Source organism: Nycticebus coucang, chromosome 9 (assembly GCF_027406575.1).
Source record: "Nycticebus coucang isolate mNycCou1 chromosome 9, mNycCou1.pri, whole genome shotgun sequence".
Lineage (NCBI taxonomy): Eukaryota > Metazoa > Chordata > Mammalia > Primates > Lorisidae > Nycticebus > Nycticebus coucang.
The window spans coordinates 93,763,460-93,789,188 of NC_069788.1; the positions used below are offsets into that span (position 1 = coordinate 93,763,460).

At 45.0% G+C, this 25,729-nt stretch overlaps 1 protein-coding gene across 6 annotated transcripts in view; it reads left to right on the plus strand.

Moving 5' to 3' along the window:
• TTC7B (tetratricopeptide repeat domain 7B) overlaps nt 1-25,729 on the plus strand; it is a 265,477-nt gene that overhangs the window by 182,524 nt on the left and 57,224 nt on the right. For 4 of the 6 annotated variants that reach the window (XM_053601954.1, XM_053601955.1, XM_053601956.1 and 1 more), the window contains 3 exons: nt 12,858-12,974; nt 20,001-20,098; nt 24,775-24,942. In XM_053601954.1, the coding sequence (XP_053457929.1) occupies nt 12,858-12,974; nt 20,001-20,098; nt 24,775-24,942 (383 nt within the window). The remainder of the gene's footprint in view (nt 1-12,857; nt 12,975-20,000; nt 20,099-24,774; nt 24,943-25,729) is intronic. The other 2 variants (XM_053601957.1, XM_053601958.1) reach the window with 1 other exon arrangement.

Genomic DNA, 25,729 nt, shown 5'->3' on the forward strand with positions numbered 1-25,729 from the left:
AAATGAGAAGCAAAATGTAACTGATATGGGATCTAACAGGAGTTCCTGCCTGTCATAAAGAGGAGGCAGGATTAGGATACCGAAAGGCACAGCCAAGTCACCAGAGACGGCGCAGATCTGTCCCCAGCACCGTCACTCGTGCACAGCCTCCCAGCCAAGGATAAGGGCCACCAAGCTCTGAAGAGCAAGGTGTTTCCTCCTGATACCTCCAGCCCGAGAAGCTTCATTTGGCCAAATTAGCATGATCTGGATTTTCCCAGAACAGCAGATCTGGAGTCTGGGCTGGGGTGATGCAGCCCCTCACTCACGCTGCCAAGGGAGACTATGGTGGCAGAAGTGCATGGAGTGCCCCATCTCCAGCAGCAACCGTGGGAGTTAGAAGTGGTCAAGTTTCTAGAACATCCTTGGTGGTTAAAACTCCCAGACAGAAGGTTCCCAGTGAGCCACAGGTCAGTTACTCACCAGGGCTTTACTCTTAGAGAAGATGCCCTGATAAAAAGGGCCATGCTCTTCACACCTCTCTTTCGTGGTCCCGTTGGCAGACTGACCAGGGGTGGCATGCAGTTTGGGTTTTGTAATGCAAACCAGGTACTCAGATTTGGTCCATGAAAAGCTTATTGACCAGAGGTTTTCCACTGGCGGCCTATAAGCTGACATCCACTAGCAGAGTTCTGTTAGGCCAGTGCACATTTCAAAAATGTTTGAATTTGATGATCTTTTGGATAGGCAGGCACAATTCCAAGTATCCCTTGAAGTCTTGAGCCCGCTTCCTACCAACTTGCATGTTTTAGAAGACTTGAGTTTTCAGTTCCTGAGGAGACTCTAGGATGGTAGAGGGGTGATTACTCAGAGCTCTGCAGACTCAAGGAGGAGCCCTGTATGTGGGTGACAGTGTGAATAATACCCCTTTGCTGGTATACACCCTGTTTCCCTCCCTGGAGACCCGAGGAGGACCTGGGCAGGGTTAGAGCATGGCCTTCCAGAAGTGATCCCGGAGTCCCTCCAGAACCAAGGGAAGCATTCTGTTCACAACACAGGTGGGCCTGCCCCTCATTTGTGGGCTTAATGTGAAGGGCTGTTTAGAATTCCCACTGAATTAAAGAACAAAATATTCTCCTAAAATTTCCTAAGTGCAGGGGCTATGAGAACTCTTTCCCCTGGGAGTTTTTTCTTTTTAAAATCAAACCATTGAAAGTTAGAATGGAGAGGTATGAACTAGAGTGGTGCTTCTGGAACTTAAATTTGTACATTAATCACGTGGGAGTCTGATTCCATACCTATTCTGATGCAGTGGGTCTAGGGTAAATGGAGAATATGGAGATCCTTCCTTCCCTCCCTCCCTCCCTCCCTTCCTTCCCTCCTTCCTTTTGACAGAGTCTTACTCTGCCCTGGGTACATTGCCATGGTGTCTTCATAGTTCACAGCAACCTCAAACTCTTGGGCTCAAGCTATCCTCATGCCTCCACTTCCCAAAGAGTTGAGATTACGGGTGCCCGCCACAATGCCTGGCTAATTTTTTCTATTTTTTAGTAGAGATGGGTGGGGTCTCACTCTTGCTCAGGCTGGTCTTGAACTCCAGAGCTCAAGCAATTCACTGTCTCAGCCTCCCAGAGTGCTAGGGTTACAGGCATGAGCCACTGTGCTCTGTCAAGATTCTGTTTTTCACGGGCTCCCAGGGGATTTGGAGGCTGCCTATCCTGGATCGCACTCTGAAGTAGCAAAGCATTGTAGGATCTCGCAAGGCCTTTTCCAGCTTTGAGTTAATTGGGAAAAATCTATATTTTTCCTAAGTAACCAATGAATAGCATGTCAATACGGCAATTAGGTAAGCCAGCTGACCCACAAAATTTTATATTTCCTATGTATTAGTAGACTAATTAGATCATTCATCAGGTCACATTTACTGAATATTTGCAATTAGGGAGGCCCCAAGCAATATTTGATATCTAGTGGGAACTATCACACATACTGGTTCTGCACCTGCTTGTCCCTTCCAGCTGTTGATAAAGGAGCCTCAGGATGGTTTGAGGTCTCTCAGATCCTGGAACTGCATAGCTGTAAACTCAGCATCATTAGCTCACCTGGCAGGGTTCAGGTCCCACTGAGCTGTGCCCAGCCAGGAAGCTCACAGGCCAGCCACAGTATTGATTTTCAGCAACAATGACTCAGCCCAGGACCAGAGGCTGTTTTTTGCAGAGATATATCATCACCTTCTGAGATTGGGTTGCTTTGTAGGAAGAGATGCACAACAGCTGTGCAGAAAAGCACACAGATTTGTGTGAGTGGGGCAATGGCCACCAGGGCCCTGAACACCTTCTCCATCTTGATGGCTCCAAGTCACAGTGGGCCATCAGACATGTGGGTGACAGTGAATATATACTGATTTCCCTCAAGCCATCAGAACCTGAAAGAAGCCCCTTGTTTCCCTCCGGTGCCTGGGTTACACACAGTTGAGGGCAGCCTCTCCTGAGCAGCACCGGGCTGCACGTGGCCTGCTTCCCCTTTCCTTTCAGACTCTATTCCCAGCTGGCTCTTCTGGCTTCACATTCCCATGCCTCTTCTAGTCACCACATGCTTTTGGCGTATCTTTTGTGACTTCTCTGTTCTCATCTGCCGCTGCCAAACCGTCTCCTCGAGTTGGGGCAGTTCTTCCCCCTGCCCACCTCTGCTTGATCTGTCATTTCTCGTACTAGTGACAGATGCTTACTTTCCATCGGGTATTTTGACAGCCAGCCCCACTGCAACTCTCATCCGGGCAGGCTCCCCAGTGGCAGTGAGACATGGGGAGGTGTCCAGGGTCCCCAGGGACACTGCCCAACGAGCAGATCGCACATGCCTCTCTGCATAGCTGTTTTGCATCCCTGCTTACAATTAGTAGGTAAAGAACAGGCCCCTGGAAGGCAGAGCTCAGGAACTCACACACACAGTGCAATATACCAAATGTTCAAAGTGCCAATGATTTCACTTCTAAGTCAGTTGCCGTGAACGCAGCATTGGCAGATTGGCTAATTGGAGGGTTCTGTGTGTCAACATGTGTGTTTCTTCCTTGCACTTCACAAGTGTATTTTTTATATTGTATTGCCAGATAAGATGGAAAGGAATTATTACTTTAGTATTTCTCTAGAATTTTCTTATTTATTTTCATTGAGAGTTCTTCATCAGAAAATTTTGTGAGACATATTAAAGTCCACAATTTAGACATGTTCACCCTTTTAGCTTTATCTTGGGCCTCAACCCAAGTGTAGAATCTGGAATTCATTCAGGTAGGGCCCGGGATAAAGCTAAATTGGGGGGAGGTGCTAGAGGTCAGTGTGCAGTGGTGGGGCCGTCTCCAGGGAGTCTGGAAAGCCTTCCTGGGGACAGCCATTAGATACCAGACTGGGCCTGATGAGCGCCACTGCACTTCACTCCTGAGGCGAACAATGAAAAGTTACAGTGCCATGCGCCCAGCCCTTCCCCAGGGCAGTTGTGTCTCCCATCTAAGCTCTACATTAGCCACACATAGCTGTTAATTTCTTTTTTTTTTTTTTTTGTAGAGACAGAGTCTCACTTTATGGCCCTGGGTAGAGTGCCGTGGCCTCACACAGCTCACAGCAACCTCCAACTCCTGGGCTTAAGCGATTCTCTTGCCTCAGCCTCCCGAGCAGCTGGGACTACAGGCGCCCACCACAACGCCCGGCTATTTTTTGGTTGCAGTTTGGCCGGGGCCGGGCTTGAACCCGCCATCCTTGGCATATGGGGCTGGCGCCCTACTGACTGAGCCACAGGCGCCGCCCCATAGCTGTTAATTTCAAGAGTTATCTTGGGCTTCTTTTCTTTTCTTTTTCTTTTCTTTTTTTTTGTGTGTGTGTATGTGTGTGTGTGTTTTTCTTTTGGGACAGAGTCTCACTTTGTCACTCTGGGTAGAGTGCTGTGGCATCATAGCTCACAGCAGCCTCAAACTCTTGGGCTCAAGCGATCCTCTTGCCTAACCCCCCCACCCCCCAGTAACTGGGACTACAAGTGCCCGCCACAACACCCAGTTATTTTTAGAGACAGGGTCTCGCTCTGGCTCAGGCTGGTTTTGAACTCCTGAGCTCAGGAGATCCACCCTCTTCGGCCTCCCAGAGTGCTAGAATTTTAGGCGTGAGCCACTACACCTGGCTATCTTGGAATTCTTTTAAAAAATCAAAAATATAGTAAAATAGTATTTCTATTAGTGTTAATGAAAAGTAAAACTTTGATTAACTGGGTCCTTCAAATAACTAAAATTTTATATGCACCAGACTTCTGGGTGAAAGGCAAGTAACAAAACACACATGCATACACACACATACATGATCATTCTTTAAAGACTTGCGCATGATCCGTCCCAGGGGCTACACCCCAGTATCCCAAACGCCTACTGTCTTACAGCCCTCTTCAAGTTCCAGGGCTGTGGTCTGGCCCTGAACCAGACATCCTGGTTGGATGTATTGGTGGTCAGGCCATTTCTTGTATAGTTCTTTGAGAGTAAAGTACTGTATTTTCTTTTATTTATTTATTTATTTATTTTTATTAAATCATAGCTGTGTACATTAATGTAATCTTGGGGCACCATACCCTGGTTTCATAGACCGTTTGACACATTTTCATCACACTGGAGGTACTGTATTTTTTTCCACTGTGTTTTACACACAGCATCTACACAGACCCTTGCTTATTTTAAGTATTTAAATACTTAAATGGATGAGAAGACACTGCACCGTTATCACTGTCAGTGGCACGGTTAAATTTCCATCCTCCTTTCTTTCCTTCAGAGCTTTGGTGTTAGATGGCTCTAGGTTTACATTTCTGCTCCACCAATCACTAGCGGTATGAACTTGGCAAATTACTTAATTTTCACCCTAATTTGCAGGATTGTCCTAAGAATCAGTGATTAAATATTTAAAGTGTCTGGGAGTTGCTGTTATTATTATTATTATTTTGTCTTGAAAGCAGAAGTCTTGTAGTTTATTATTCCACAGTTGTGAGCTTTTGTGCTTTTCGTAATTGCTTTTCCGTTTGGAAGGTTTAACTCCTGTTATTTAAGGCTGGCTTCGGTGAGGGGTTGCTGTGTGACCCAAATTGTGAAGTGGTGCTGAAAAGGCAGAGTGGATAGAAAAGACATCTCAACAGAGGGAACAGCATGTGCGAAGACCCAGGGGCATGTGGGAAAGTGACATATGGGGGGAGTGGACCTTGGCTAAAAGGGGTACGCACGTGATGGCCAGTGGACAGACCCTTTTGTGGCTAGGTGTGAGCGGGAGCCAGATAACGAAGACACAATATGAAATGCTAGATCTGTGTTCTCAATAATGGAGTCACTTCATATTTTCTTCCTTAACTTTCCATAAGTTTTCAATGAATCCCTGAACAAAATGTTTCTTTTTTTTATTTTTGATAAAGGGTTTTGCTTTGTGGTCCCAGCTAGAGAGCAATCGTGTCATTGTAGCTTACAGCAACCTCAGATTCCTGGAGTCACGCAATGCACCTGCCTCAGCCTCCTGGGTAGGTGGGACTACAGGTGTGCATGACCACATCCAGCTCATTTTTCTATCTTTAGTAGGGAAGAGGTCTCCCTTTTGACCACGCTGATCTCAAATTCCTGGCTTTAAATGATCCTCCCACCCTGGCCTCCCAGAGTGCTAAGATTATAGGCATGAGCCACTGCACCCAGCCCAAAATATTTTTTTAATTAGGCTCATGGACTTTGAACGAGGTGTAGGGTATGGAAATAGACCATTTATTTGCCCAGCATGTAATGTCTACTGTCCTTGGAGAGCCATCTTAGTTCATGGCTGGACTTGCGTGATGTGGCCAGCACACAGTCCCACCTGGCTTCTCTGCTCTCTTATCAGGTTGACATTTAGACATACTGAAACGGATTAAATGCTGGCTTGTCCCAAGGTTTTTTTCATGACTTCTGTTTGGCCTCAGGGTTTCTTCATCAGATTGTTCCTATAATATCTTTGGGCATTAACTGCAGCAAATTAATGCTAATTGTTGTTTGTGTGCTTTTCCTTTCTGTGCTAATGCTACGTACACCCAGCCAGATGTTTCTGAACATTGTTGAAATGTGTGAGCAGAGTTCGGCAAATATGATGACAAGTGTCACTTGTTCTGTTTTCAGTATTGTTTTCTGCCTTATAGACAAGCTGAGATGTGGGGAAATGGGGGGAAAGCGTTTTCTGTCCTGCTGTTACGTGTGCGTGCAGGAGTGAGTCGGCCCAGGAGGGCAGGTGTTTCTGCCCATCACACCGGCTGTACCTGGGCAGGGGCTGCCTACTAGGCTGCGCTCTTTCTCTCGGCTGTGTCCTCAGCTCCTTTTCTCTGCCAGGCTCACCCTCATGCCGTTCCTCTTCACTTCAAAGTGCCTGTTCCATCATTTTCAATCAATTGTGCTCAGCCGTTCTACCATTGTTCTTCCTGTCTGGTTCTCTTAAATCCAGCCCACACTTTTTCAACCCCATGTCCTGAATCAAGTGTTTAAAAGCTGTTATTTTATGTTAGAAGTTCTTTTTCTAGCCAAGAAGCTTTGCACAGAGCTGTTCCCCCAAGCTGAGGCTTAGAGACGTACTCTGGCTCTCTGTTCTCTGGGTACAGTTAAGGGAATCATGGCTAACTGCTATTACAGCCACCCCACTGCCAGCCATGCAGGGAAACCTTCTCACCACCTCCACAGCCCTCCCTGGGGCAGACAAGCTCTGAGGGGCATCCTTGGTATGCCCCCCAGAGAGCTTCACTGCCTGTGACAGCTGCACAGCTCTCGGGACTCCCCACAGTTCTAGGGTCTCCCTCAGCTAAAATTGCTTGGCAACCACCCTTCATCCAAGAGAGTATCTGGGCCTCTAAGTAGGTCTCTCCACCAAATGCTGACAGGTTACCATTTTTAACACGTCACCCAGCTGACCCCAGTTTGGTGGGAGATGCTGGTGGAACACTACTCCCACCACATTCTGGACTTGTAAAGCTTTCAGCAGGAGTCAGCTTCTGGTTTCTTTAAAAACCTCTTGAGAGGCACTGGGTGCAGTGGCTCACGCCTGGAATCCTAGCACCCTGGGAGCCCAAGGCTGGTGGATTGCCTGAGCAAGAGTGAGACCCCATCTCTACTAAAATAAAAAAAAAAAAACTAGCCAGGTGTCATGGCAGGTGCCTGTTGTCCCAGCTGCTAAGGAGGCTGAGGCAAGGGGATCTCTTGAGCCCAGGAGTTTGAGGTTGCTGTGAGTCTGATGCCATAGCACTCAACCCCAGGGTGACAGACTAAGATTCTGTCTCAATAAATAAATAAAAATAAAAACCCCTTGAGGCACCCTGAGTGGCTGTCATCCTGGGTGGGCAGTCCTGGTAAGGCTACAAAGGAATTTCGCATCTCGAGAGGTTTTTGAGCAGAAGCCATGCCCTATGGTCACATCTGGCCTTCCCTTTATGCCCACCTCTCTGTGGATCAAGGACCACATTCCTACCATTACCTGGCCTGTCATCCCACCATCCCAGACTTCTGCAAACCCAAGCTGGGGACACTGCAGCCCTGACCCTGCTAGGAGCATTAGCACCCCCTTGGGCTTCTTTTGTCCCATTTGGAGGGAGTGCTTGGTGCTAAGTTTGACCTTGAGCAGTGACAGATGAGGACCACTATCATTCCATCTCTCACAGAGAGAAAAGAGACTTTTCTCCTCTAAGGTACCTTTGAATAAGATGTTACATCATTCGTGGTCAAGGAATTCTCTTTAAATCGCTGGAAACACATTTCTTTATTTTTGGAATTTATAGAAAAGGCAGTCAGTGAGCCAATGCTGATTAAGGCCCACTGGACTCAGAGCACAGTTCTAGGGACTGTGGAGATGAGGCTGGAGAGAGAGAAAGAGCGATATCAGGGTACTTATATGCAAGAAGAAAACCACATCCAGAAAATAACCAAAGGGCATTCTTTTTTTGTTTTTTGAGACAGTCTCATTCTGTTGCCCTCAATAGAGTGCTGTGGTGTCACAGCTCACAGTAACCTCTAACTCTTGGGCTCAAGCAATTATCTTGCCTCAGCCTCCCAAGCAGCTGGGACTACAGGCATCCTCCACAATGCCCGGCTAATTTTTTTTTCCTTTTCCTTTTTTTTTTTTTCTTTTAATTGTTGGGGATTCATTGAGGGTACAATAAGCCAGGTTACACTGATTGCAATTGTTAGGTAAAGTCCCTCTTGCAGTCATGTCTTGCCCCCATAAAGTGTGACACACACCAAGGCCCCAGCCCCCTCCCTCCGTCCCTCTTTCTGCTTCCCCCCATAACCTTAATTGTCATTAATTGTCCTCACACCAAAATTGAGTACATAGGATTCATGCTTCTCCGTTCTTGTGATGCTTTACTAAGAATTATGTCTTCCACTTCCATCCAGGTTAATACGAAGGATGTAAAGTCTCCATTTTTTTTAATGGCTGAATAGTATTCCATGGTATACATATACCACAGCTTGTTAATCCATTCCTGGGTTGGTGGGCATTTAGGCTGTTTCCACATTTTGGCGATTATAAATTGAGCTGCAATAAACAGTCTAGTACAAGTGTCCTTATGATAAAAGGATTTTTTTCCTTCTGGGTAGATGCCCAGTCATGGGATTGCAGGATCAAATGGGAGGTCTAGCTTGAGTGCTTTGAGGTTTCTCCATACTTCCTTCCAGAAAGGTTGTACTAGTTTGCAGTCCCACCAGGAGTGTAAAAGTGTTCCCTTCTCTCCACATCCACGCCAGCATCTGCAGTTTTGAGATTTTGTGATGTGGGCCATTCTCACTGGGGTTAGATGATATCTCAGGGTTGTTTTGATTTGCATTTCTCTAATATATAGAGATGATGAACATTTTTTCATGTGTTTGTTAGCCATTCGTCTGTCATCTTTAGAGAAAGTTCTATTCATGTCTCTTGCCCATTGATATAAGGGATTGTTGGCTTTTTTCATGTGGATTAATTTGAGTTCTCTATAGATCCTAGTTATCAAGCTTTTGTCTGATTGAAAATATGCAAATATCCTTTCCCATTGTGTAGGTTGTCTCTTTGCTTTGGTTATTGTCTCCTTAGCTGTACAGAAGCTTTTCAGTTTAATGAAGTCCCATTTGTTTATTTTCGTTGTTGTTGCAATTGCCATGGCAGTCTTCTTCATGAAGTCTTTCCCCAGGCCAATATCTTCCAGTGTTTTTCCTATGCTTTCTTGGAGGATTTTTATTGTTTCATGCCTTAAATTTAAGTCCTTTATCCATCTTGAATCAATTTTTGTGAGTGGGGAAAGGTGTGGGTCCAGTTTCAGTCTTTTACACGTAAACATCCAGTTCTCCTAACACCATTTATTGAATAGGGAGTCTTTCCCCCAAGGTATGTTCTTGTTTGGTTTATCGAAGATTAGATGGTTATAAGATGTTAGTTTCATTTCTTGGTTTTCAATTCGATTCCAAGTGTCTATGTCTCTGTTTTTGTGCCAGTACCATGCTGTCTTGACCACTATGGCTTTGTAGTACAGACTAAGATCTGGTATGCTGATGCCCCCAGCTTTATTTTTATTACTAAGAACTGCCTTAGGTATACGGGGTTTTTTCCGGTTCCATACAAAACACAGAATCATTTTTTCCAAATCTTGAAAATACAATGTTGGTATTTTGATAGGAATGGCTTTGAATAGGTAGATTGCTTTGGGAAGTATAGACATTTTAACAATGTTGATTCTTCCCATCCATGAGCATGGTATGTTCTTCCATTTGTTAATATCCTCTGCTATTTCCTTTCTGAGGATTTCATAGTTTTCTTTGTAGAGGTCCTTCACCTCCTTCGTTAGGTATATTCCTAGGTATTTCATTTTCTTTGGAACTATGGTGAAGGGAGTTGTGTCCTTAATTAGCTTCTCATCTTGACTGTTATTGGTGTATACAAAGGCTACTGACTTGTGGACATTGATTTTATATCCTGAAAGATTACTGTATTTTTTGATGACTTCTAAGAGTCTTGTGGTTGAGTCTTTGGGGTTCTCTGAGTATAAGATCATGTCGTCAGCAAAGAGGGAGAGTTTGACCTCCTCTGCTCCAATTTGGATTCCCTTTATTTCCTCGTCTTGCCTAATTGTATTGGCTAGAACTTCCAGCACTACGTTGAATAGTAAAGGTGACAGAGGACAACCTTGTCTGGTTCCAGTTCTAAGAGGAAAAGCTTTCAGTTTTACTCCATTCAGTAAAATATTGGCTGTGGGTTTGTCATAGATAGCTTCAATCAGTTTTAGAAATGTGCCACCTATGTCTATACTCTTCAGTGTTCTAATTAGAAAAGGATGCTGGATTTTATCAAATGCTTTTTCTGCATCTATTGAGAGGATCATGTGATCTTTATTTTTGCCTCTATCTTTAATATGGTGGATAACGTTTATGGACTTGCGTATGTTAAACCAGCCTTGCATCCCTGGGATGAAGCCTACTTGATCATGAATGACTTTTTTGATGATAAGCTGTAATCTATTGGCTAGGATTTTGTTGAGAATTTTTGCATCTATATTCATGAGTGAGATTGGTCTGAAATTCTCCTTTTTGTTTGGGTCTTTTCTTGGTTTTGGTATAAGGGTGATGTTTGCTTCATAGAATGTGTTGGGGAAGATTCCTTCTTCCTCAATTTTTTGGAATAATTTCTGCAGTACAGGAATAAGCTCTTCCTTGAAGGTTTGATAGAATTCTGGAGTGAAGCCATCTGGACCAGGGCATTTTTTAGTTGGAAGATTTTTTATTGTTTCTTTGATCTCAGTGCTTGAAATTGGTCTGTTCAGTAGCTCTATTTCTTCCTGGCTGAGTCTAGGGAGAGGGTGTGATTCCAAATATTGATCCATTTCCTTCACATTGTCAAATTTCTGGGCATAGAGTTTCTGGTAGTATTCAGAGATGATCTCTTGTATCTCTGTGGGATCAGTTATTATTTCCCCTTTATCATTTCTGATTGAGGTTACTAGAGATTTTACTGTGCCTGGCTATTTTGTGTTGCAGTTATCATTGTTGGTTAGCTGGCCCGGGCCAGGTTTGAACCCACCACCTTCTGTGTATGTGGCTGGCCCTGTAACCACTCTGCTACAGGTGCCGAGCCCCAAAGGGCGTTCTTATAAAACCTGTTTCCTTGTCTATTTAAGGGTGATAGACACTACCTACCACGATGGCTTATTACAAAGATGACATGATAGGATGTGTCAAGTGCCAAACACAGGCCTGGCCCTTAGGAAACAGGAGCTCCTCCCTCTCTTTATCTTCTTTTTGTTATTATTAACAATAAACAGCAGCTAGTGTGGTATATGTTGAGTAGAGAAGATAAAGGTGTAAAAGTGGTATGGATGGAAGACTTACTGATGAGGAAGTATTTTAGCTGGATTTGGGAAGAATTAGAGAGATGTGGAATAGCAAGAGATTATGATTGAGGGCAGGGTTACAGTCGCAGAGTTACAAAAGAAACATAGCATTTGGCCAGTGAATTATATTGAGAGGAGTAAAAAGTTCAGCAGAAGGCGTGGCCCAGCAGGGAATGGTGAGATGGGAGTAGACAGTTGGTGGAGTGCCCCAAAGCTGCAGTCCTCAATCCCCTGTCTATGGACCAGTCTGCAGCCTGTTAGGAACCAGGCTGCACAGCAGGAGATGGGCGTTGGGCGAGTAGGGGAAGCTTTCTGTGTTTACAGCTGCTCCCCATTGCTCATATCACCGCCTGAGTCTGTCTCCTGTCAGATCAGGGGTAGCATTAGATTCTCACAGGAGCGTGACCCCTGCTGTAAACTGTGCATGTGGGGGATCTATGTCGCATGCTCCTTACGATATGAGAATCTAATGCCCTCTCACCCCCAGTCTGTGGAAACACTGTCTTCCATGAAGCTGGTCTCTGGTGCCCAAAAGCTTGGGGACCACTGCCTTAAAGACTAGATACCACTGCCTTAAAGACTAGATAATTAACTTATTATTACAGATAGTACAGAACCATTATAGTTTCTCAAGCTGGGTAGGAACATGATTTTTGGAGATCTTTATAATAAGGTTTCTGAGAGCAAGGCGAGTCAGAGGACAGCAAGGCCATCGGGAAAGAATCTGGGCCTATGCAGGGACTTTCATTAGGGTTGTGGTGATGAGTCCAGGGACCAAGGGAGCTGATGCCTGCTGATGTCTGCAGAGAGACATGAGTAGAATGTGACAGTGCAGAACCCTGGGGGGAGGGGGGCAAAAAAATTGGAGGAGTCTGGATGGAGGAGAAACAGTCGGTGGCAACCAGTGTGGGGAAGAGACACCTTGGTGACCGCGGAGTGAGTCGGTGAAGCCCTGACCCGTAACCAGCAGGGCTGGGGAGGTTCAGGAGTGAAGGCCTGAGCCAGAGGCCGCCTTTCTCTCTGGGCCTTTCGTTTAGGCTCCTTCAAACTTACAAGATGATGAGAATCATTGTGGCGCATTCTCTGTAGATATTTATACCAACTGAGTCATATCTACCTTGTGATTTTGTAAATAAAGTAAAAAGATTCATTTTTAGTAAGTTTTTGAGGTTTCACAAATAAATTGGTTATGTTCTAAACAGCACACTCTTAATAAAACTCCTGTGTTCTGAATGAAACTGGCCACTCTCATGCTTTTAGCCTGACCACAGATAGTCATGTTGGACTTGCATTTGCCTTTGTGGTGAGACTTATGCAAAGCCACGTATCGAGCTAGGAGTTCTGGGATCCTTGGCCCTGTTGCCCTTGCTTCCCTTGGATGGGGCGTGTGGACATCCCCTTTGTAAAATGAGCGGTTGCTTCCAGGTGTGAGCCCCCCCACTTGGTCGTGTTAGGATGGGGACTCTGCTGGAGCTGTGTTGCCTTCTCCCTGTGTCTTCCCACTATAGACTGCTGTTTTCCAAAGTGAAGCTGGAATCACTCTGCCGGGGCCCGGATGAGGCGCTCCTCACCTGTAAGCACATGCTACAGATATGGAAATCCTGCTACAACCTGACCAACCCCAGGTAAGAGGCCCGCAGTGCCTGCTTTGTGTGGGTTTTGCATGGGTCCCTTCCCGTCAGTGCCATCTCTGATGGGCATTTCGCAGGCATTAACTCTGTCACCCCGGTGCACCTCCAGGTCCCCACAACTAGCAGATCATAGTGGTGGAGTGTCTCACTCCATCTTTAAGGGGTTTTTCTTCCAGTGGCTGTTGAAGAAACCCAAATCGTGGGTTTCTTTTGCTTTTTTTGCCACAGGGCCCCACTAGGTTTAATTCACAGTTGATCTTTATCTGATTTCTGCCTGCTTGCCGTTTACTGAGCTCCTTTGGCAAGTCTTAACATCTTCCTGGCAGTTTATGTGTAGACAAATCAATTTTGTATTCCAGATGGGGTCCTTGCAATAATATTTAAAAGACCTGCATAGACAACAGGCTGCATCCCACCAAGGAAAGGAGAAATCAAGATTAGCACGATCAAGTGTAATTTTCAAAAAGTTACAATTATGACTCATACAACTATAAAATAAACACATGTCAAAGATGCTATTTACCTCATTAGCTAAGGAAGGAACCAGTAAAATGATAAGACCAGTTCAAAGAAAAATCTGAAAACAGATACGTTTAAGCAGGAATGCTGGAATGAATCTGCAGATAAAGGCAAGAGGGTTATCCTGTGAGGCAATGAAACATACTGTTTGAGGTTATCTTTTCTACAGGGTGGAAGTCAGCCACATCCCTACTAGACACGATGCGTTTGCCTTGCTGTCTGTCTCCTACAGGTCAGCTTCTGCCCGTGCAGAGCTATAGATTAGCTGCTGGTCAATAGGAAGCCAGTCAGGGGTGCCCATCCCGGCAGAGTCAGCTAATCCAAGAAAGTCAACCCCCAGCATTCCATTGGCACACCCAACAACCTCTTTGCCCATTTCCAAGTCCTGCCCAATTTTTCCTGTTTAGGTTACTAAGTGAAGGAAGTAATTAAATGAACAGAGACCTAATGATTCAAGTGAATTCACACAACTTCCCATATACTCGGAGTATTTCTCAAGTCCACAGCAAGGCATACGGGCCGCCCATGTTATCCTCTTAAAAGTCAGGAGCCCCCAGTTGTGTGATTCGATTGTAAATGAGTAGGAAGGGTGAGGCAGGCGGTCAGTGGGCTGGTGGCAGAGGCCAGCAGGGAGGGAAGGGGGGGCCGGGTGTTGTGGAGGCAGTGGAGCAGAGGTGGAAGGTAGGTTCCTGTCAAGGAGGTGGCATCTTAGGAACTGACGGGCAGACTTGTGACCCCAGGCTCTGTGGGCAGCACAGCTTAGAAGGAAGAGCCACCTGCAGCCCGGCCCGCCCCGTGCCCCGCCCCGCAGGCAGCCCCAGGACCCCGGGGGCACACAGCGTAGAGAGAGGCCCTTCCATAACCACCGCTGTGGCAGGGCACTGTGCTGCCGAGGTGCCGCTTCCTTTTTGTGGTTCTGAAAATAAAGATCATTTTAATTTTTTTTTAAGTCTATAAGCAAAAGTAGAAAATGTCCATATTTATCTCCCCTCACAGTCCCTACTCCTGGCCTATGAGAAGCATGAGGATTTGGGGGAGAGACTTTACTACTTGACCTGGCTCTCAGGAGGCACCCCCCGAGCTGGCGTTTCAGTGCTGGAGCGCACTCCTTTGCCTGTATCCCCTTTAGAAACGAGAAGATAAATTCATCAGTTTCCATGTTGCCAATTTTCCCTCAGCTCTCCACACCTCTCCCACCTCCCCACATTTCCTCCCACTTAGCAACCAAGAATATTGAATGTGAGGAGAAAAAAATAGCAGAATTGGAAAGCTTTTTAAAAATACTTAACCAAATGCCTGGGCTATGTCCATACTTCCTCCATTTCCTGAGGGATCGTTTAGGGCTGAGCAGGGAGGATCCCTGGCTCCAGGCAGAGAGAGTCTGGGTCAGGGTAGGGGATGGTGGATGAGGCCCCTGAGGTCACTGGGAGTTGCTCCCTCCAGCTGCCCCTGAAACCTTGAGGGAGCAGTGGTGAATTGAGCAGCCCCTCATTAAGGAGCTTCCTGTAGGTTTTTTTTTTTTTTTTACTTTATTTTCTCTGTGATATAAATAAATGTTTCTACTGTAGCCCTTACCATTGTGCAAATTTAGACATCCTCCCCAGTCTGCTCGGGTAAGAAGTGACCCTGGCAACAGAATAATGCACAAAGAAGGAAGGGCTGTGTCTTGCCAAGGGACGGCTCGTCTCGCAGCTGTCCAGATGAAGGCCACTGTGGAGAGTGGCCTGGAGTCTGGAGGGCACAGGAGCTTTTAGAAGAACGTAGAATTGTATGAGCAAGTGCCTGAGAAGCATCCTTCCTTAAAAATAAAGTAACAACAGGCAGAAAGCATTTTGGCAGGAAATGGTTGGTTTCTACCTGGGGTAGGGCGGTGCTGACTTCCTGGCTCGGAGCACGCGTATTTGTGAGCAAACTCAGTGGTGATGGGCCCTGCGCTCCACCTGCCAGTTCCCCAGGCTTCCCCACCCCCTTCCAGATCCACCCGGAGGAAGGCAGAGGAAGACGTGGGCAGTAATAGGAGTGAGTGGCCAAATTGAGAATAGACCCTAGCTTCATATTCTCAGCGACTCATTCCCTCTTTTTTATTTTTGCTTTATAGGAAAAATAACACTATGAGCTAGTCACTGAACTGAGCATTAGAAAACTTGCAAATAGTGTTCCACCTGCAGTTGGAGAATACAGCTCTGGTTGTGAGCAAAATGGTGGGTGGCACTCTCTTGAGCATACATTTGGCAAGATCTTTGTCATTTCAGAAGCCTGGATTATATTTCCCTCAGTCTGCAGTTTTGCGGCATGTAGGTTAGAAATCTGTCTCGTGTGTTGGGGCCTCTCTTTGTGAAGTGTAAAGCTGCCTCAGTTTTTGTGGATATTGACTTGGCCACTCACAATTGTGTGAATTCTGACCAGAATCTCACCAGAAGGTCCCAGCAGGCTGCCTGAGCTGAATGTGACCACATTTATTGAAACTTCTCTGTGCCAGCAGTGTACGAGGCTGGGCCACAATGTGTTATCTTCAGTCCCGTGTTAGCCTTGGGAGATGGCTACTGTTATTTCTGTTTCATAGAAAATAAAATCAAAGCTAAAGGAGCCTTAATAACTTCCCTATGCTTTTCCAATTAAATAAATAGCAGAGCAGTGATTCAAACCCCTGGTCTGTCTAACATCAAAACCCTCTCCATGACAGCATGCTGCCTCTCTTCAGTTGACAAACAGTGTTGTTTCTTTTCTTTCTTTTTTTTTGACTGTTAATCACTTCTTTCCTCTCTCATCACTGCCACTTGAGCCATCTCCATCAGGTGGCCATGTGTTGACATCTCCAAATGAGTGGAAGAAGTCCTTTTTAATCAATTACCAACAAATAATAGTTAGGTTAAATGCACGGGTGCACACGCGTAGGCACAGACATTCACACACACACACAGACTTTCTTGGCTCTAACCTCGGTTGGAAGTCATTGATCCCGTTTCATGCTAGCAGTCACCAGCATTTTGGTGGAGCTTTTCTTTTTAGAGAATATTCTCATTTCATCTGAAGCAACTTGTTCATCTTTGAAGCAGCTCCATAAATGGGCAAAGAGCATGTGATATTGTACTCATTTTACTGATGAGAAAATTGAGGCTCAGGAATATAATATTGGCAATTTGCTTTGATTCTTATAATCGAGGTTTCAGAGGCCAGGAGAAAACCAGGAGTTCCTCTCCCATCTGCCTCTGCTCTGGTTTCCTATCCAAGGCCCCCTCTAAGATCCAATATTTATTGTGTGGCATGCACTATTCCAGGAGCTGGGGAGAGGCAGAGCTGTGATAAGAACCCCAAGGGCCTGACTCCTAGTCTGTCACCACTGCCACCCTGCTTATGCTTAACCTCTATATGGCTGTCTAGGATAGAGGATTTCCGAGAGAAGCTTCCAATTTCCAGAATAACTTTAACTGTCATTACAGTTTACTCTGAATTTTAAGTCCTAAAGGGGAACACAATTCCCTAGCTATGTATGTCTACATATCTCCAGCTTATGTACCACGAATTTGGGGTTCCTTCCAATTCCCTCTCCCTTTGCTAGCACAACTGACGAGGCATGGTTTCCTCTCCCTTCCTGCCATCCTCCTTGGAAGGTGCTCCTGGGAGCCCATGGGCCAGGCAGAGAGGAGGGGAGGCTGTGAGAAGGGAGTGGTGGTCCACAGGAGGTGCCTGAGCAGACAGTGTCCCAGAGAGAGACAGGAAGGTGACTTTCCAGCTTCCGTGAGAGAGACGGCCAGAGTGAGAAATGAAGGAGACTCGGGTAAGCCTCCTCTTACCCCCTTCTCCCACATTCTATGGGTCAGAGCAAAGGCAAATCTCAACTGGTTAAGACTCTGTACTGTGTAAATGAAGAACTAGAAATTGCTCAAAACATGCAGTGAATCTCAGTCAGTCACAACCTAATTATTTTTACAGAGAAAACCATTGAATGTAGAAACAAAGCTTCTCCATATTCAATGTTAATTGTTGCTTATCCACTGTTTTCAAAAGGAACTACGGAAGGCAAACTAAGGAACGAAACTGAATGTAGTTCCTCAGCTAGTGGAGGGAAATGGTGCCATGCTGTCCAGCGGGTGAGGTTCACAGATTATGACTGTGATTTTAGTTGGAGTTTCTAACTTCTAGAATGGGAGATCCTTCACTCAGCCTCCCCGGACCTCCTACAATCGCACCGCAAGCGTAGGGATGAATTGTCTGAGGAATTGGCCAGCCATGTTGCCCAGATGTCTGTTTGTAGGTCTGTATTTACAGACACCCGGCATATGCAGAGAAGCAGTAACTTTTCAGAATGTTCCATCCACGTGGCTTCATTTCATCCCTACACAGTTCTGTATAGGACCACCCTCATCTTCTTCTGAGCAGGAAATTTACCAAGGCACAGAGACAGTGGCCTTGCCCCAAGGCATCCTCGTTAGTGACAGGTGTCGGATGAGAACCCAGACCCAGAGCATTACACGTGGCAGCCAAGCCTGTGCTCTGAAACTTGGCAAGATGGGAACCTAGCAGATGATGACTGAAACAAACCTCAGACTTGGTCTAAAGAAACCCAGTCACAGCCTTCCTCTGCAGTGTCAGTACCAGGGTGATGAAAAATATGTCATCAGCTCACTGTATTTGAGACAAAGTCTTCTGAAAAACTTGGAAGTGGAGAGCCATTGCAATATTCAGACTATTAACCCCTTTTAATATTTATGTTAAAAATGCGACACAGACCAGTGCTGAAGTATTCAGTCAGTATTGTGGTTAATGAAAATTTACATGTACTTTTATGCTATTTTCTGCTCAGAGACATTTATTATTTCTCAGTTGTGGAAGTAATTAGAAGGGCTGTTTCCAAAAAACATGTATGAGATGATGTAATAAGTATAGGCTGACAAATAGTCTATCCTGAGGGAAGTTTCCTTCTGTTTCCTGTGGATTTCTTTAACTGCATCACTGGACGTGGAAATTGCAGCCTGTAAATGATATTAAGTTTCATACCAAATCTTGTTTGTACTGCTTTTAGCAACAGCTGCATAGAGGAAGGAAATCGTGTCCCTTTATTGTAGAATTTGAACTTCTTAATAATAACAAAAAAATGACTCTTTTAAAGGCGCCAGAGTGGGAAAGAAAATAGATCCAAAGAAAAGCATTGGAGTTCAAACCTCATGAGACAGATGTTATTCTTTTTGGAGATGCTTTGATATAATATCATAGTAGAGGGAAAAAGCAATAATGTTTACTTACAAGCTTCTTTGAATAAAAAATAATCCACATTAGCTAAGATCCCTTAACTGTTTCGTTCCCAGGTAGCCTTGATGTGGCCTCCCACACGACATTGCCAAATGAATGGTGCCACGTCTGTTCTGTAGGCACAAGCTGGAGAGGGGGAATCAGTAAAGGTGGGCGGTGCAGGAAGCTGGTAGGAATGGTGGTCGGGAGGCTGGCACCCAAGCCTGCGGTGTTCTCTCCTAGTCCCTTTGCATCCCTGCTGGCCAGCCTTCTCCAGCTTAGGAACGTGGGCAGGACCTGGGGTCACCTCACACCTCCTTTTCTGCATCAATTAAATAAGAATGTTAACCAGGCAATTTAGCCAAAGCTTGTTCTGGGGACCCCAATGAGGCCATAACTGTGATTACCCGCAGAAAAGGGGCCAGGGGCCCTTGAGTCTGGCAACTGAACCTAAGAACCACCTGTGGAGCTTTGAAAAATATTAATTGCCTCAGGAGTTCTGATTCATTTAGTCTGGAATGAAACCTAGGTGTCAGTGCTTTTTAGAATGCCCCACATGGCCAGGCACAATGGCTCATGCTTGTAATCTTTGTACTCTGAGAGGCCGAGGTGGGTGGATTCCTTGAGCGCAGGAATTTGAGACCAGCCTGAGCAAGAGCAAGACCCTGTCTCTACTAAAAATAGAAAAACTAGCCAGGCATCATGGTGGGCGCCTGTAGTCCCAGCTACTCAGCAGGCTGAGGTGAGAGGATCTCTTGAGAGTTTGAGGTTGCTGGGAGCTGTGACACCATGACATAGCCAGGGCAACAGAATGAGACTCTGTCTCAAAAAAAAAAAAAAAAAAAAGAATGTCCCAGGTGATTTTCTTGGGTGTAGATAGAGTGTTGTCCATAAAGACAACTCTGCCGGGAAGGTGTGTTCATGGACTCCAGTTCTAAGACTTCACAGCCCAGGATGCCAGTCAGCTTCCCCCTCTGAGGTGGCTGGAGAACCGGGGTTGAAGTTTTCATTTTGTATCTTATGATGACACAAAAGAGGCTAAGGGTCTGTGGTTGTGGCTTAAGCTGTGTTGATGATCCTGCACACTGAAAGGAATCCCAGCCCAGGGCGCACCAGCAAGCAGGGCACCTCCTTCCTGTGTGGAAAGATGCTGAAGAACGTCAAAAACACACAAAAGGTGTTGATTGCACTCAGGAGTCTGCACTGGTTGATTCTGTCACCTTCCCTCTTCCCACCTTTCAAATGACTGACATTTGTAGCTGTGTTTTACAGTGATTCTGGACGTGGGAGCAGCCTCTTAGATAGAACCATTGCTGACAGACGACAGCTTAATACAATTACTTTGCCAGACTTCAGCGATCCTGAGACAGGTGAGAATAAAAAGCCAGAGGGGATGAAATGGAGTCACAACATGGGGCCCAGCCCTGAATGGAGTGGGATGAGCCTGGGGGGCCTGGGGTTGGAAAAATTCTTCAGGAATAGATTCGACACTCAATTGAGGCCCATTTTCTCTAGTGTCTTTTCCCAGTGTTTATTTGCTGTGGGGGCAGTAATTTTCCCAGTGCAATTTTTTGAAATCTATTTCCTCCTTGCTCTTGGAGCTTAAAATGTGAACCTGAAATGAGGTGGTTTCCATCTCCATCAGGTTCCCCTTATTGCCTCTGAACAAAAATTTATAGCCTCTCGTCTGCGTGTTCCGCATTTGCCTGAGCACGGGGAGGTAACTATAGCTCTGTAATTCCCACAACTCTAAACAAGTGAGTCCAACAGTAATGCAGGTTGAGTGTCCCTTATCTAAAGTGCGTGGGACAAAGTGTTTCAGATGTGGGATTTCAGATTATTTCAGATTTTGAAATATTTTCATATAATGAGATAGCTTGGGCATAGGACCGAAGTCTAAATAAGAAATTCATTTATGTTTCCTGTACACCTTATGAACATAGCCTGAAGGTAATTTTATATATTTTTAATAGTTTTGTGCATAAAACAAAGTTTTGGTTGCATTTTTTATTGTGACCTGTTCGACGAGGTCAGATACAGAATTCTCCATTGTGGCATTATGTCCATGCTCAAAAATTTTTGGATTTGGGGGAGCATGTCAAATTTCAGCTTTTTGGATTAGAGAGGCTTAACCTGAACTGACTAACTATTCAGGGGCAATCTGGGGGAATTGACAAACCCACGGTCCAGAATGAACTGCACTCTACTTTGAGCCTCGGAGTTAGTTCTAGAGCATCGAACCTGCTTCTGTTGCTTCTCCCACACCTGCAGGGAACTATGGAAGGCTTAACCACCGTCTAGGTATGCTTCATGAAAGGACCCACCCAGCTCCTAACAGAACCCTTTCCAAAAAGCCAGAGCACAGCCCGGAGTCATGCACAGCCAGAGCTTATCCCCTGGAAAACCTATCCCCAGGTGGGATAGAAGCACAGGGCCTCTGGGAGCCAAGGGGATGCCCTCCCCAAGCCCACCCTCACATCTGTCCACAAGGCTGCTTTTCTGCACTAGAACTGAATTTAAAGTTAGCCTGAGAAGTCTGATACAAGGGCTCTTGGGCTTCTAAGTCAAAAGATTGTTGGGCATTGGAAGTGACACAAATTATAAAGTAGTGCAGTTTAACCTGCCCTCCAGCCACTGCTCAAAATGCAAACTAACTGAGCCATAGAAAAACTCACCCCCTGGAGTGGCCTGACCCCCCTGGATTTGTGGGGTTACACTATAAACCAGCAGGGACCCTGGCCAGAATAGCACAGCAGAGTTCTGCCTTGTGAGTCTAGTCCTGCTAGAGGGACCTGTCTAACCTCCGTCACATAGGGAAGAGGTCAGGCTGTCAGGAGATCCACTTCAAGGGAAGGCTCGGACACAGGGAGAGAAGAGAAGGTGGAACTCACCAGCAGCAGTTCCGTCTGATTCAAAACAGCTGGTGCATCTGTGGGACTGTCTTCCCACTTTCCCCCTCCTTGGTGTCCCGTGAGGACGGTCATACTAAATTCAAATCCCCTTTCCATCCAGCTATCCTGGCCTTAATTTCCCTAGAGCTCCCCAAACTTTAATGCCACATCACATTGAAAACTGATAGGGGCAGAAAATAAATGAGATCCTTGTTCTTTATTTTCTCCTTTGCATCTTGGGACATTTCCCCTAAAGTCTGTAGGAGTCTCCCTTGTCAGGTTAAACCGTCTCAGATGCCGTGATGTATAGGTGAGACATGTCTGTGTAGCACAACCTAGGGGACATCTCTGCCCCCGGGTCAGACATGGTCCCTTTCTCCTCTCCTGTCTCCTTGGTGCTGTCAGCACAGCCACTCCCAGGGTATCAGGAGCCCAGACTACTGGTCCCTACGCCCTTCCTGAACAATGTGAGGAAACCACAGCCTTTCAGGCACAGGCCAATGACCATTTTGTTGTATTATCCACAGAATCCTTCCGAGTTTCCTTCCATTGGCCCTGCCCCTGCCCCTAGGGCCACAAAATGTTGGTTTGCCCACTATCAATTTAACCAAATCAGAGAAATGTAAGGTTATGTTAGGAGGAATCAGAAGGTCATGTTAGGAGGAATCAATTTAACCTGGAATCAGAAAAATAGAAGGCCATGTTAGGAGGCCTTTTTTATTGTAGACTATTTGTGAGTGAAGGTAAAACATGCTACAATGACACTGTTAATCCAGGAGACTTAAAAATTAGGAAGTTTGCCTAAAAATGGAAAAGATGCCTTCATCTTGATTAATAAAGTCCAATGACTTAAAAGCTGAAAGTAATTCAGAACTTACCATTGAGAAGTTTTGCTTCCATCCCCACCCCTCTATCTTTCTTTCCCTAAAGGTAATCATTTTTATTAGCTTTGTTTCACCTTTCTCATGTTTTTTCATGCAAATAAGCATGTATTTTATTTCTCATGTCCTCCGTTCTAAAAGGCACACACTGTATGCTATTGAGCATTTGACCTTTTTTTACTTCACTACACATCTGAAGAAGTCTCTATACCAGTCCATAGAGAATTTTCTCATACTTTCGTACAGCTACAGGTACATGTATTCTAAAACCCATATATTTTATATTCTGGATTCTCATCCACCCAGCATAAGCTTTGCGATTTCTCTTCCCTTTGCTGCAGTTTTCAGTTTATGTGGTGCTACAGGAGCCTGGCTAGTTTTGCACATCCACTGTTGCACAGCTCATCTAGAAGAACAACTGAGCCACAGAGAAAAGGAATTTATCTGAGGTCAGAATAGTTCCAAATCAAACACAAGTGACCCTGAGATCAGAGATCGCTGGGGAGAACCCAGCCCTGGCAGGTGGCAGCTTATCAGTAACACTGGTCCATCCAATGCCTGATGCTTAACTACTTTTCTAAATCCCTTTTAAAGGGCGCGGGCATCCAGCACAAGCAAAGCCACGCAGCATTGGCATGGGTGGGGGCACACAGCCAAAGTCATGTTGAGCTTCCACCGTCACAGTCATGCCAAGTGTGGGGCACAGGGCCCAGAGTCACCCACCGTGAAAACAGATTCCTTTGTGAGGCCACAAGTCCTCTTGGATAGGTTTGGTTTGGTTTTTTCCCCAGAACTAAATTTGTTTTCTTTTTCTTTTTTAAAACGTCTATTATGGAAAAATTTCAAGTAGACCGGAATGGAGATACTAATATTCCTGTTACCCACCACCAAGCTTTAACAGCTAGTATTCTTGTTTCATCTGTCTCTCCTGCCTACACTTAGCTTGTGCCGAGTATTTTAAGGCAAATCCCTAACACCATATTTTGTCTATTAAAATTTTAGGATCTGTGTATAACAGACAAAAGCTTTAAAAATATATAACCATAATACCATTATTATACATCCTGGGTCATGATGGAGTACAGGTTTGATACTCTTCATTTGGGAAGTGGTTGGTTAACTGCAGTATAGTTCCCCACCTCTGAACTTGTCCATATGCAGACCTTGGAATAACATTAGGAAGACCCCACATCCAGAAGCTTTGGACTGGCCAAATCCACTGTGGCTAATAGAGTAGAATTTTGTTTTATTTAATGAAAGACACTCCCCCCTCCATACAGAACATGATTTCCCCTTTGATACACACTTATCACCTCTGGCTTCCCTTCCCCCACCTCTGTCATACACAAGGTCCCAGCCAGAGAGAAAGAGGAATCAAATGGAATGGCAGTCTTTACTTTGAAACTATGAGTCATTGTCTTTTCTTTGGAATAGGTTGGTAGTTCCTTAAATAGAGATGAAAAAATTTTTTTTTCTGCCTTTTGCCTTCAAAACAGGATGTGGGGTAAGGGCATTTATCTCTAATAATTGAACCACTGGGCCACAAAGACAACTGGCCCAGAACAACAATATTACCTATCCAAGGATACCTATCCAAAGCAGAATAGTTCTTTTAGCTCCAAAGTTTGATCCGTTTTGGGGGAGGGGGGGGAGAATTTCTAATTGCTGCTGAGGTCTCCCGGTTGCTATACATTTCTCCAGCTGTAAGACATGAAGGCAACCCTATGAGCTTCCTTTCCAAAGTGCCCAACCAGCATACACGACCATACCCCACCTCAGAAAGGAGTCTCTGCACGCTCCAGCTGTGTGCTGCACCTCAGTACACCACAGCTTGGAAAACCTTAGTTTTCCAGTAAGCTGTACATGTATAAGTGCTTCTTATAAAAGACAAATCTATGAATGTCAAGTCCTAACCCATTCCAATTGAAAAGCAAATAGCTTCCACTAGAATATTCTGAATATTGTAAATTAAAAATGTGTTATTTTTAGTAGATCACACTGCCAAATCTGGGCCCAGGTAAATCCGAGATATTTTTATTCCATGGTGTTGTTGCAGACCAATTAAATAACCAGTGGAAAAACAAATTTGTTTCCTTCGAAAAGCACTTGTATTCTGTTGACAGTAGAGGAGTAATTGTCTATTACATGACCTCATTTTCTTTGCAGCTTATGTGAATATATTAAAAGCTAGTTTGTTTGTTTGTTTTTTCTTTGTATTCTTAAATTTTTTTTTGCCTTTATCTTTTTTTTTTTTTTTTTTTTTTTTTTGTTTAGTGTCAGAGTCCTCCTCCTCTTCTCTTTCAAGAACCGAATCTCCTCTCCACCTGTTTGTATCTTCTCATCTTCATTCTCATCCCAAACCCGAAACCTTTGTATGGCCCCCTGGAGCCCATTCATTCCGTGACACAGGTCCCCGCGGCCACCACTGGGAACCCTCTCTCTGTAAACATGGTTTTTCCTTTCTTGTTCGACCTGTTTCATTTGCCTGTTTTACTTTCTAATAATCTTCCTAACTGATAAGCTGGATAGAAAACTCCATCAAACTTGTCAGAGGGAAAATCTTGGTAATTTGAAAATATGAAAGCTGTTTTGGGCAGAAGGAAACCTGAGATTGCAGGCATTGGCATCCCAGTCCCAACCTCCTCCTCCTCCTTGAAATAGAGGAAACCTGTTCTGAGCAGAACAAATGGAAGCTTTTCTAGAATATTGCTTCTTGGGTCCTTCTGTGCTTTCCTGGAGTTGATATAAATGCATAAAATTAATCCTATTGAAGAAAAGGCAAATTGTGGCATTTTTGCAAGTAATAATTTAATCATAAAAATTTGCGGGGGTTTAATGTAGAAATTAATTCCACCCGTATATAATACTCAAGGCTGTATTCTAAAGATAATGGCCATGGGACCTCAAAATATGTGATTCTCAAACTTTACTGTGCATTAAAATCACAGGGAGAACTTTTTAAACAGCCTCCCTGGTCCCCACCCTCCAGAGTTTATGATTCAGTAGGTCTGTGGTGAGGCCTGGGAATCAGGATTTATAAACTGCCCACTAAGGTGGATGCTAAGCTGCCACCTGCTTGCCCACTTTGCCCCCTGTAGCCTCCCCCCCACACCCCTCCGAGATTCTAACAATTCCAACGCCAGTTAGGTTATAGACCATATTTTGAGAAATGGTGCTTTAAATTGTTTTCCATTTGCAATGAAGGAAAATGTAAGGTTCATGTTATGAA